Genomic DNA, 12,479 nt, shown 5'->3' on the forward strand with positions numbered 1-12,479 from the left:
AGTCATTAATTGTCAGATTCAGTGGTGTAGATGGTAAAGTGTGTGTCGTACTTCTTTTGACGCGATCGACCCGGGTTCGAATCTGCATTTTGGCTAACTTTTTTTCTCCCTTTTCAAATTTCAAATCACATCAGAAAAGCATTTATTTTTAATAAAAATTAAGGAAATAATCAAAAAGTTGAAAAAGTATCGGATAGGGTTAGGTGTAGGGAGTGTTTTGTCCCAATAAGGTGGCATCCATTTAATAATTTGAATTAAAATTAAAATGTACCCTCAAGTTATTATTGCACACTGTTTTATAATGTATTACAATGCTGAGGTGCAGATAATTGACACTATTTGCAATAAGTAATTAGCAGAATATCCTGCTATTTTAACTATCTATAGCTAATTGCACTTAGTGTAAATAGCATATCACAAAAAAAAAACTGCTATTTTCACTTGGTGTAAATAGCATCTATCGCTAAGAAAATACGCTATTTTCACTTCATCTTCCCGCGCCCCTGAAATAAATAGTTATTAAATTTAAGTCTGGACTCTGTTGTTAACTGTAAAATTTAGTAATGTAAAAGGGCTCACTATAGTTTTAGAGCATAAGCCGAGGTAGATTTTTATCCCTAAGAACATTTTAATTATAACTGAATTTATTTAAAGAAAGAGCAATTTGTTCAGTAAACCACTGTTTGATTAAAAAATAAATAAATAAAAAACATTAAACAACAATTTTGTTAAATTTTTCCCCCTGCTGTACTGAAACTGTACCAAATGGTGACGTCAAAACAGAGGTATGTACCGAACCGTCATGTTTGTGTACCATTACACCCCTAATATAGTTGTAGAGAAAGGGAAAGGTTCCAGCTATTGAACCATGTAAGCATGGGCGGCGCTAGGGAGGGGCTAGCAGGTGCTTCAGCACCCCAAAAACAAAATTACCCCCATAGCACCCCCACAGATTTTTTCTGGGATTATAACCAAATCCCATTCCTAATTTTCTTAATTTTCCACCATCCTTTTTAATATTAAACATGTATAACCTATGTTCTTTGAGAGCATAGACATGTTATCATGTAGTTACATTCATGTTTTACAATTTTAAAACAATAAATTGAAAAAAAAAAAAAAATCTTTATTTCAAAATTAACAGAAACCTTCATCTGACAGTGTTAAAAACTGCGAGTTGACAACGGTCCAACTGAGGTTACAACAACTGATTGACAAGACAACAAATTAAGACAACTAGCTAATTTTTAAACTGATATTTAATTAATACAATACTTTATCAAACTTTATTTTAAGGTCCAATTATTGTTACAGTATTAACAAACCATTAACTACAACATTTGCCTCAATAAACTCCTAATTTGCTGCTTATTAATAGTTTGTGAGGTAGTTGTTAAGTTTAGGTATTGGGTAGGATTAGGGATGCAGAATATGGTCATGCAGAATATGTACTTTATAAGTACTAATAAACAGCCAATATGTTACAGTTTTTTACGATCGCTATGACAATTTTTCAATAATTTTAACAATTTTCCTAAACTCTTAACACAGTTAGCACAACATCCGTCTGTGTAGGCTATACAATTAACACATTTCTTGTTGCTTTGACACAAAATGCATACAGTTAACACAAATTTAAAATGCTTGAACTTTTACACACAAGCTCAACCAAGACCAAAACAATGTAATTTTACTGGCAAATTTTCAAATGCTTTCACACTGTATGTCAGATCAGATAACATGATTTTCTAAAACTAACTTATAGGCTAAAGTCAAAGTGAACAGCTGTTCATATTGTGAATTGAAACACAAATATGTCTCCTGTATTTTATTCCATTGCTAATGAGAAAAGGCTGATTGAAATTATGCAAATATATAAATTATAGCTTATTCCCATCTAGAAAACACACTCAGGTGTTGAGGTTCTTTCAATCGTGTGATGTGGATGAGAACATGTGACCAAACGCAGAAGACCAGGCAGATTAGATTACATTTATTTATTTATTTTTTATTCTTCTGTGGCTTTTTCTGTTTGTATATTTTGTATTTTCACATAATAAATGACAGCTATATTGTACATATTTTTTTGTTTTCTTGCATTCTTGTTTTTTTTTATAATGTCCTGTTGCAAATAAAGCCTTGACTGCAGCAATTCTGTCTCTGTCTTTTTCCCCCATAAACCATTCATTCTATAAAGCTACTCTGAGATGGGTCATTCAATTTTTGTATTGAATTTCTGCAACAAAATAAACAAAATACATGCATTTACTAAACCCAAAAAGAAAAAAAAACTGTAGTGTAAAACACAATATACTGTCTATTGTATAAGGTCAGACCTGACACCTAAAATAATGCAGTTTCTGTAATTCCATTTGATGTTAGTGTTTTTTATGATATTGTGCTATGATTTACTAAATGTTCCTGTTGGAAGAGAACGTGTGTTAGTGTTTTGGAATAATAATTTGATTTTGAGACATGTTTGCAGTGTTTTGGTAGATGTAATGTATTGTGTTATGGTATTATTGTAATTTGAAAATTAGTGTTGGAGTTTAGTTTGCAATGTGTGATTTTGAGCATGAAATTAACTGTTTTGTCAATTGTGTGTTGTAGGTGTGTTGGTGCGTTAAGAGTTTAGGAAAATTGTTAGAAGTATTGAAAAAAATGTCATAGCGATCGTAAAAAACTGTAATAATAGACATGCTAATAAGCAACTAGTTAATAATGAGAATCGGTCCGTATACTAAAGTGTTTCCCAATAATCCTTCTAGTCTCCAGTAGCTCACAAAATACAAGAAGAGTATGTTCGGTTCAGTGTAATGGTCAGCATTATAATGTGCTGCCCTGTAGCAGCAACAGAAATGCTACTAATATGAATCCAAAGGAACTGTAGGCTGTCTTTAAACCCCATCAGTTACGAAATTGGATTTGTGCCTGACCTGCATGATTAAAGCAGTGGTCAACTGGCATGTTCGCTCTCTCTGAAGTCCATTACATCAGGATTTACTATTGCTGTGATCTCATGTGAGTGACAGGTTGCAGAATAAATAAATAAGGCATGTAAATCAGGCCAAATATGTATGTAAATAAAATCATTCTCTTCGGGGAACCATGGTTACATAAGTAACCTGGAGACATTCCCCTTCAGTAACCTTCAGAAATTTTTATCCCAAGAGCCCCTGTATATCTAACTTCTCATAGTTCGATAAATACTTCATTTTATTCCTCAGAATCAAATGCAATCAAACAACCAGACAAGTAAACACGGTCTGGTGTGATAAGATTTATATCAAAAATGATATATCTAACTTCTCATAGTCAGATAAATACTTAATTTAATTCCTCAGAATTAAATGCAGCCAAACAACCAAATGAGTAAACACGGTCTGGACCCGTGACGTCTCGCCAATCCATTGGACTGATTACACATGTGATTCAGAGCGTGGTCACGCTGGAGGCGTTCCCGTAGCGTTTCGACGCAGCTCGAGTTCCTGAAGGGGAACCTATATTACATCACTATGTAAAGAGTTTTGTGAACATTTGTCAACTCCGTCAGCTTACAAGTCAACACCGTCAGACATAAAACCTGATGGAGTTGACATCTGACAGAGTTGACAAAATGGAATATTTTTGCACATCAACCACGTGTTGTACAGTGGAGCAATTTAGTTTTTTCCTTTAGTTTATAGCTGCATTAATAAACATAACAAAAATGCCAAGATTTATCCCACAACTATTTACAGAAACTATTACACTGGGATGACGGAGTTGACATGTTAACGCTGTGACCGAAGAGACCTCAATATTATTTGTATAAAATATAAAAAATATACAACTTCCAGGACTGTGTATCCTACTGTAAGATCCACAGTGAGCAGGAAATAGAAAAGGGTTCCTCGGAGATAAAGTTGCCGCTGACATTACCTGATTTATTCAGAATTATAAAAAAAATCCTGACTGACTCGGGCTCAAAGTGAGGACTCAACTTTGTTGGATATATTTCATGGGAAATATAAATCAAGATTTATTTTTTGCATTGTTTGATAAATTACAGATCTCTGCCTTTTAATATAAATGTATATTTTTTAAATTATTGCATTTTTAACACTTTGTTTGGCAGTTTAACATTGTGACCTCATGCTGAGGACAGGTTAAATTACATGTATTTCCAAGTGTAGAGCATGTATTTAAAATAATGCTAAATAAATAATACAAAATAAAAGCAATGGATGCAGATTTCCTTTAGATGTTACTTTTTAGTTACTTTTATTTTGATACTTTTATTTATTTTGATTGATGAATTTTTCATTTTTAACATAAAAAGGGCTTTTGTGCATAGGACATGTTTTGTCCCTTATCTCGAGAATGTGTGTGTGTGTTTAAATATGCAAATGAGGTCATATTGATTTAAATATGCATGAATTTGCATCAACTTCCCAAACAGAAATCTAAACATTGGATGAAGCTAGGTTCAAAATTCTTGTTTCATTTTGTTGACATGAATGAATGAATGTTATTTTTGTAAATAAATTCATATAATACACATATTTTACTAATAACACTAAATTTAAGAATTTAAGCGTAAGCCTCTGGACCAGCATATCTTTACGACCTTAAGAAACATAAATTCATAAATCGATTCGAGTTGTCAATTGTCACGGTAACAGTTTACGTATGTTTACATTCCAATTACACAAATTCATTCTGTGAATGTTTCATGAATAAGACCCATTGTGTGGGCGGCGTTTGAAACACCACAAGTTCTGACACTAGACTATTGGGTACAGCCATGGTTACTGCAGTGTTTTTTTTATTTGTTTATGAAAACTATCTATCATTTAGATTGCCATTCGCCCCCAGTCACTTTGTAGACACAATTGTGTACACACTTCTGCCTTGGGGATGGGGGTGTGAACAAAGATTAAAAGAATCACAGAGAGGGATGGATTTCATCTAAAAGTTACTAGTCTGAACGCAGAAGGCAGCAGCACCGTGTCTGGCCAGTGCTACTGCACAGGCCAAAATCCAGCTAATTGTTCCTCGGCCTGTCCCGAGTGGGCTCAAAACACACTGCCATCTGTGAATGACAAAGAGGAAACACTCATCTAACAACAAATTTACATTCTGGTCCAATGGGAACATCATAAAAGAGCTCTTTGGTTGGCACTGCTTTTCTGGTGTAGTCATTAAACAATGGCAACTCTGACCAACATCTGAATAGGATTCCCCATGGCAGAACATTTTAATTTAGTTCCTAACAATAATCAGCTGTGGGGGAGTGTCATATTTTAGAGGATAAATGGGGGTCTCATTACACTCAATTAATTGTGCTTTAAATCAGTAGCCCCAGTCTATGAATTGGGGATGTGCCAAACATCTCCAGTCACTCAACCAAGAGTTCAGACCTGAGAGCAGTGTTATGTGTTTTTCCTGGAGGAATTTGGGTTTCAGGTTCTGATTTCTTAGAAATTAATTTTTAGTGAAAATAAAATAAAATAATTATTTAGTGAAACAATTTAAATTATGTGTGGTTAATAAAATTACATTACATTACATTAAATATTCTGTTGTTAGTTGTAGGTATGTAGGTAGGACAGTAGATGAGTAGATAAAGTAGATAATTCTGATTATTTAGGGAATCAAATTAAATAATGTTTCCTAAATTTAAAATAAAATAAAATAAAATAAATAAAAAGGTAGAGGGTAGATAGAAGTAGATAGTTCTGATTCTGATTATTTGCTGAATCAATTTAAACTGTGTTTATTTAATTTAATATGTAATTTAATATAATAAAATAAAATAAAATAGTTTTAAGAGTTTTAGGCAGGTAGGTAGAGATAGAAGCCTTAGTAGTTCTGATTCTGATTTTTTTGGTGAATTAATTTAAACTATGTTTGGTTAAATTAATTTTTAAACTAAAATAAAATAAAATAAAATAAAATTAATAGTTCAGATTATAATTATTTATTGAGACAATTTAAATTATGTTTGGTTAATAAAATAAAATAAAATTACATTAAATATACTGTTGATAGTTGTAGGTAGGTAGGTATGTAGGTAGGACAGTAGATGAGTAGATAAAGTAGATCATTTTGATTATTTTGGGAATCAGTTTGAATGATGATTCCTAAATGTAAAATAAAATACAATAAAATAAACAATTGAGAGTTACAGATATGTAGATTGGTAGATAGTTCTGATTAAATTAAATTCAAATTTATTTGTATAGCGCTTTTCACAATACACATTGTTTCAAAGCAGCTTTACAGAAAATGCATGTGTCTACATTACAGTTTAAAGTGATCTGTTATCAGAAGTGAATGTGTCCAAGTAATGTTCATTTCACAAATGAACAGTTCAAGATAATACAATCATACAATTAGCTAACATGAATTAATTTCAGGCAGAAGCTCATTAAAACGAGTATTATTACAAGTGTGATCATAATGATAACAATATAGAGAAGAGATTCTATTTATTTGGAGAATCAATTTAAATTATGTTTGCTGAATTTAATTAAAAAATATAAAGTAAAGTAAAGAAAAGTAAAGAAAAATAAAGTAAGACCCATTCCGAATTGTAGTAGAAGTCTTAGGTAGTTAATTTAGTTTGGTTAGGGAATCTGGTTAGGGAATGCTGCTTTTGACACCGTTGATCATGAGATTCTACTCGACCGACTTCAGACCTGGGTCTGTCTATCAGGTCCTGTCTTAGACTGGTTCAGATCTTACTTAAGCAACAGGAGATATTGTGTTACACTGGGTACCTACACCTCCAGGCGTTACGCCATTTCTTGTGGTGTTCCTCAAGACTCGATTTTGGGTCCTCTATTATTTAACCTATACATGTTTCCTTTAACTGGTGTAATTAACCAGTACAGTATTTCATTTCACCAGTATGCAGATGGCACACAACTCTACCTTTCACTTGCACCAGATGCCCATAATTCAATTTCCACACTATTTGACTGCATAGAGAGCATAACATTGTGGATGTCCCAGAACTTTTTACAGCTAAATAAAGATAAGACAGAGATACTTGTTATCGGTAATGACGTGCGGAGAGGATCTATTGCTCCACAACTTGACTCTCTATCACTAAAAGCCAGTAATCAGGCCAAGAACGTAGGAATTATATTTGATAGTGACCTCAGTTTAAAAAAAAACATATTATCATTGTTACTAAAACAGCGTATTATCACCTCAGAAACATCTCCAAAATACGTGACATTCTCTCCCCTTCTGACAGTGAGAAACTTGTTCATGCATTTGTTACGTCCAGACTTGACTACTGCAACAGTGTTTTTGTTGGGTTACCAAAGAGCTCTATTAAACACTTACAAAGAGTTCAGAATGCAGCTGCACGAATGCTAACTCGCTCTAAAATTAGAAATCACATTACTCCAACACTCAGATCCCTTCACTGGCTGCCTGTATCATTCATAATTGAATTCAAGATCCTTTTATTAGTTTTTAAATATCTTCATGGAACTGCCCCTATATACCTTTCCAATTTGTTAAATAAATATACTCCAGCAAGATCGCTCCGAATATCAAACAGTAATTTGTTGGTTGTGCCTAAGACTCTGCTAAAAATAGCGGCGTCAGCCTTTAGTTATTTCGGTCCCAAGCTATGGAACTCTCTTCCTGACAACCTACGAGCCATCGACTCACTGTGCACTTTTAAAAAGTATCTCAAAACACATTTGTTCACTAGGGCCTTTCCTTGACTCATTCTATTATTGTATTTTATCATTTTATTTCTATTATGTGATTTTTTTTATGTTTGTTATTGTGTATTGTAAATTTTCTATCCTGTAAAGCACTTTGTAAACACTGTTTTAAATACTTTTTCCAGTGTGAGAAACTTTAAACTGTTAGAACTCGTACACTCGATTTCCGACATTTTAAGATCTGGGAGGTTTCTTTGATTCCCACTCTGTTATTGACAAGGCACCATCTTTCCCTGTTTTAGAACCAGCTCTCAAAATTTCCCTCTAAAACATGGGCTGATGGAAATGAACAAAGGAAAAGGTATTGATGGCTCTACTAGGCAGCCCCTCTGCCGTATCTCCTGCAATCTGAGCTGCCATCTGGTTAGATAAAATTTAAAGAGGACTGTTTGTTCTTTCCTCTCAGACCAGTGCCGAGAAAGATTTTTCTAATTAAAATGCCATTATTTTTTCATGGATCTTACTCAGCCGTCTGGTGTATTAGCCAAGTTCTTGCCTGACAACCTACGAGCCATCGACTCACTGTGCACTTTTAAAAAGTATCTCAAAACACATTTGTTCACTAGGGCCTTTCCTTGACTCATTCTATTATTGTATTTTATCATTTTATTTCTATTATGTGATTTTTTTTATGTTTGTTATTGTGTATTGTAAATTTTCTATCCTGTAAAGCACTTTGTAAACACTGTTTTAAATACTTTTTCCAGTGTGAGAAACTTTAAACTGTTAGAACTCGTACACTCGATTTCCGACATTTTAAGATCTGGGAGGTTTCTTTGATTCCCACTCTGTTATTGACAAGGCACCATCTTTCCCTGTTTTAGAACCAGCTCTCAAAATTTCCCTCTAAAACATGGGCTGATGGAAATGAACAAAGGAAAAGGTATTGATGGCTCTACTAGGCAGCCCCTCTGCCGTATCTCCTGCAATCTGAGCTGCCATCTGGTTAGATAAAATTTAAAGAGGACTGTTTGTTCTTTCCTCTCAGACCAGTGCCGAGAAAGATTTTTCTAATTAAAATGCCATTATTTTTTCATGGATCTTACTCAGCCGTCTGGTGTATTAGCCAAGTTCTTGCCAGTGTGTGAATGTAGTGTCTGTGGTTCAGTTGGCCATGGTTCAAAAAGACATGAGTCAGAGACAAAACAAAACCTGCTATATGTGTTGTTGCTGAGAGAATACATCACCTTTTAAATTCTTTTGATTGATAAAGAAATATTTATAAGACAATTATGTATGCATATATGACCGTATTCCTTTATTATTTTATTTTATTTTATTTTACTTTACTTAGAATTAAATTAAGGAAATATTTATATTATTTTAATGCATAATGTTTAATTAACCCTTTTGTAGTTGTATTTTTCCAGTGACTTATTTGTGTGTATATTTTAGAGATGTTCGAGAGTTTGCCAATGGATCTGTGTGTGTGGAGTGTGACAGCCAGTGTGAAAAGGCCGAAGATAAAACTCTTACCTGTCATGGCCCTGTAAGTAAACCAAGTAGTGCTATTTAAAGTCAACATCATCAGAATTGATCAAATTGACTTCCTTAGAAAAAAAGAAAAAGAAAAAAAAAATGATTGCCTTTCTTAATCTTTCATAAAAATTCATTAATTGCCTTGACTTTTCCCTATCAAATTTCACCCTACATTTTTGAGTAAAATAGACTCTGAATGCCATTTCATGTTGACGATTTTTAAAATGCCTTTTAATTTTGCCCCACTATTCAAGCCCCACCCATCAGGGCCATCATTATGATATTTTTTGACATTTTTCAGTAAATTAAGTTAACAGTCCTCTATTTTGTCTGTAAAATGTAAAAATGAAAGTGCTGAAGTTTTAGACTTTAAATGCAGATGAACAAAGCTGTCAGCTTCTTATGATAATCTGCCTGTCCATCTCAATTCCTAAGATGCATAATTAGCAACATCAGAGCTGTCAGAGAATGTAAGAACTCGTCCAACCGTGTGACGCCCGTCTCAAAATGGGCAATTACTTAGATCAAATATGTATGAATTTGTTTATGTTGTCAACACCGCAATGTGATTTAAGTAAAAGTTTAATGAAAGTTGCTCAAACTCATTGGAAAGTATCAAAAATTGCCATGTGCATAAAATATTTGGGATAAGCATCAATAAAATATTGTAAGTAGTTATTTTCCTTTATTTATCCATCATCAAGTATGACTCCTAGACAAATAACATTTAATAGGTCATTATCGTGTGTTTGGTCTGCATGGTTTAGGGTCCAGATCACTGCTTGAAGTGCTTGCATCTCAAAGACGGACCCAACTGTGTAGAGAAATGCCCTGATGGTCTGCAGGGAGAAAACAGCTTCATCTTCAAATATGCTGAGACCAACAACGAGTGCCATCCCTGCCACCCCAACTGCACCCAGGGGTATGTATCTGCATGCGTGTTTGCCTTTTCCTACAGGCTAGTGCTACTTAACACAGAGAGCCTTTTCTATTGAGGCTTGAGTGATTATAATCGCTATGGCAACTGCAATAATTGCATTACAAACATCTTACCGACTTCGTGCCTTGTTAATAAGGAGCCAGATATAGTGGTAAATACCATTTGACATTAGTTACAGCAGCTTCAAACATGGCTTATCTAATAATTTTTTCTTTGTACACTACTGTTCAAAAGTTTGAAGTCAGTAAGAATTAAGCTCTTATGCTCAACCTGGCTGCCTTTATTTGATAAAAAATACAGTAATATTGCAAAATATTATTACAATTTAAAATATCAGTTTGTCTATTTGAATATATTTTAAAAAGTCATTTATTTATGTGATGAAAAGCTGAATTTTCAGCATCATGACTCCAGTCTTCAGTATCACTTGATCCTTCAGAAATCATTATAATATGCTGATTTGTTGCTCAAGAAACATTTATTATTATTATTGATGTTGAAAAACCTTGTGCTGTTTAACATTTTACCATAATAGTTTTCTTTCCCAAGAAAATTTATTATTTGATGAGTGGAGAGATCAAAAGGACAGCATTTATTTGAAATATAAATATTTTTTCAGTAACTTTTGATCAATTTATTAATGTGTCCTTGCTGAAATAAAGTATTCATTTATTTATTTAAAAAATAAAATAAAATTACACGATAGTGTAAATGAAGCTTTATTTACATGCCAACTTTTAAAACAAAGTTACAAGAAACATATAAATGTTGCACAATAATATAAACAGTAAAATAATAATAATATCATGAAATAGAAGTAATAATTAGTTAATAGTTACAAAAATACTATTTTACGAAATTAGTGTTACTAAGAAAAAGTGTTACTAAGTGTTAAATTGTTACATATTGTGAAGCTGTTTTTATCATAAGAATGTCAGAATTATCATTAGTTTGTTACAAATAATTTGCTTGAATGATATACCTGTACAATAATAATAAACAAATATTGATCATATGATTTGATCATAACACATACCACAGATACAGTAGCTTACTCACTTTTATATAAAATAATTAATTAAAGAAAAAAAAAGAAAAAAAGAAAAGAAAAGGAAGAAGTGTGGCCCTTGAGCCTAAGGGATCCTTCTTTGTGGCCCCTGAGTTTTCCTTGGTTCACTAGCCCTGCTCTAGGCAATTCTTTTGCTCAGTTTCATCTTGGAAATCTTATAAATGTCTGCATTCATTCAAACAGCCCAGTTTTCATGTCACTATCTAAACTTTGAGTGCCCAGTGAGATGGCGAATTTGGGTGCAGTTCCACAGGCCTTCAGTGTCACATCCCGTAGATCTGAGGCAGATCATACTGCACTAGAGACATACTAGAGACCCAGTATGAACCTCTGCTTCGCTCTGGTCTGTCTTGGCTCTCAAATCAAAGCTCTTGCAATGCTCTAGGACACCATAATAAAAGAGTTTGTGAGCCCTTCATCTTGTGGGTGACAGTCATCGCCGCTGGTTACAGTCAGGCATGCGCTCTTCAGCACTGTTCTCTATGATTACTGAACCCAGTCACCACTTTCACAGCGCTCCAGCATGCCTTATTCCTGTATGTAGAGCTCTTGAGATCATTTCAGGCTATACTGAACCTCATGCAAGAGGCTAATGCTAGACAGATGACTAGGTAGATCAGCAGTTAACATGGTACACATTCATTACCAAAAGTGAGCGATATACACAACGTTTCCAAGGCTTGGGCTAGGTAAGGTTTTTTTAAATGTTTTTGAAAAGTCTTTTATGCTCACCAAGGCTGCATTTATTTGATCAAAAAATAAAGTAAAAACAATAGTATTGTGAAATATTGTTACCATTTAAAATAACGGTTTCCTATTTGAGTACATTTTAAAATGTAATTTATTCCTGAATTTTCAGCATCATTACTCCAGTCTTGAGTGTCACAGGATCCTTCAGAAATCAGTCTAATATGCTGATTTGGTGCTCAAGTAACATTTGTTATTATTATCATTGTTGAAAACAGTTGTGCTGCTTCATATTTTTGTGGAAACCATAATACATTTTTGATAAATAGAAAGTTCAAAAGAACACCATTTAATTGAAATATTTGTTTTGTAACAATGTAAGTGTTTACTGTCACTTTTGATGAATTTAATGTGTAAAGGTAATATTAAAAAAAAAATCATCATCATCATTAGTAGTAATCACTATCATAATTGAGTTATTTTAATTTGAAATCTTGTCTGTGTCATAGGTGTACTGGACCCCGGATCCAAGATTGTATCGGAATGCTGGACAGGTAAACGCCTAAATGGGTTT

At 33.4% G+C, this 12,479-nt stretch overlaps 1 protein-coding gene across 1 annotated transcript in view; it reads left to right on the forward strand.

Annotated features, from left to right (window-relative positions):
* The window catches only part of LOC107705456 (receptor tyrosine-protein kinase erbB-4-like), a 69,649-nt gene that overhangs the window by 25,336 nt on the left and 31,834 nt on the right, over positions 1 to 12,479 (forward strand). The window contains exons 13-15 of the mRNA XM_016508760.1: positions 9,126 to 9,219; positions 9,977 to 10,131; positions 12,415 to 12,459. Coding sequence (XP_016364246.1) covers positions 9,126 to 9,219; positions 9,977 to 10,131; positions 12,415 to 12,459 — 294 coding nt within the window. The remainder of the gene's footprint in view (positions 1 to 9,125; positions 9,220 to 9,976; positions 10,132 to 12,414; positions 12,460 to 12,479) is intronic.

This window comes from Sinocyclocheilus rhinocerous, unplaced genomic scaffold, assembly GCF_001515625.1.
Source record: "Sinocyclocheilus rhinocerous isolate Xijiao unplaced genomic scaffold, SAMN03320098_v1.1 scaffold2098, whole genome shotgun sequence".
Taxonomy (NCBI): Eukaryota; Metazoa; Chordata; class Actinopteri; order Cypriniformes; family Cyprinidae; genus Sinocyclocheilus; species Sinocyclocheilus rhinocerous.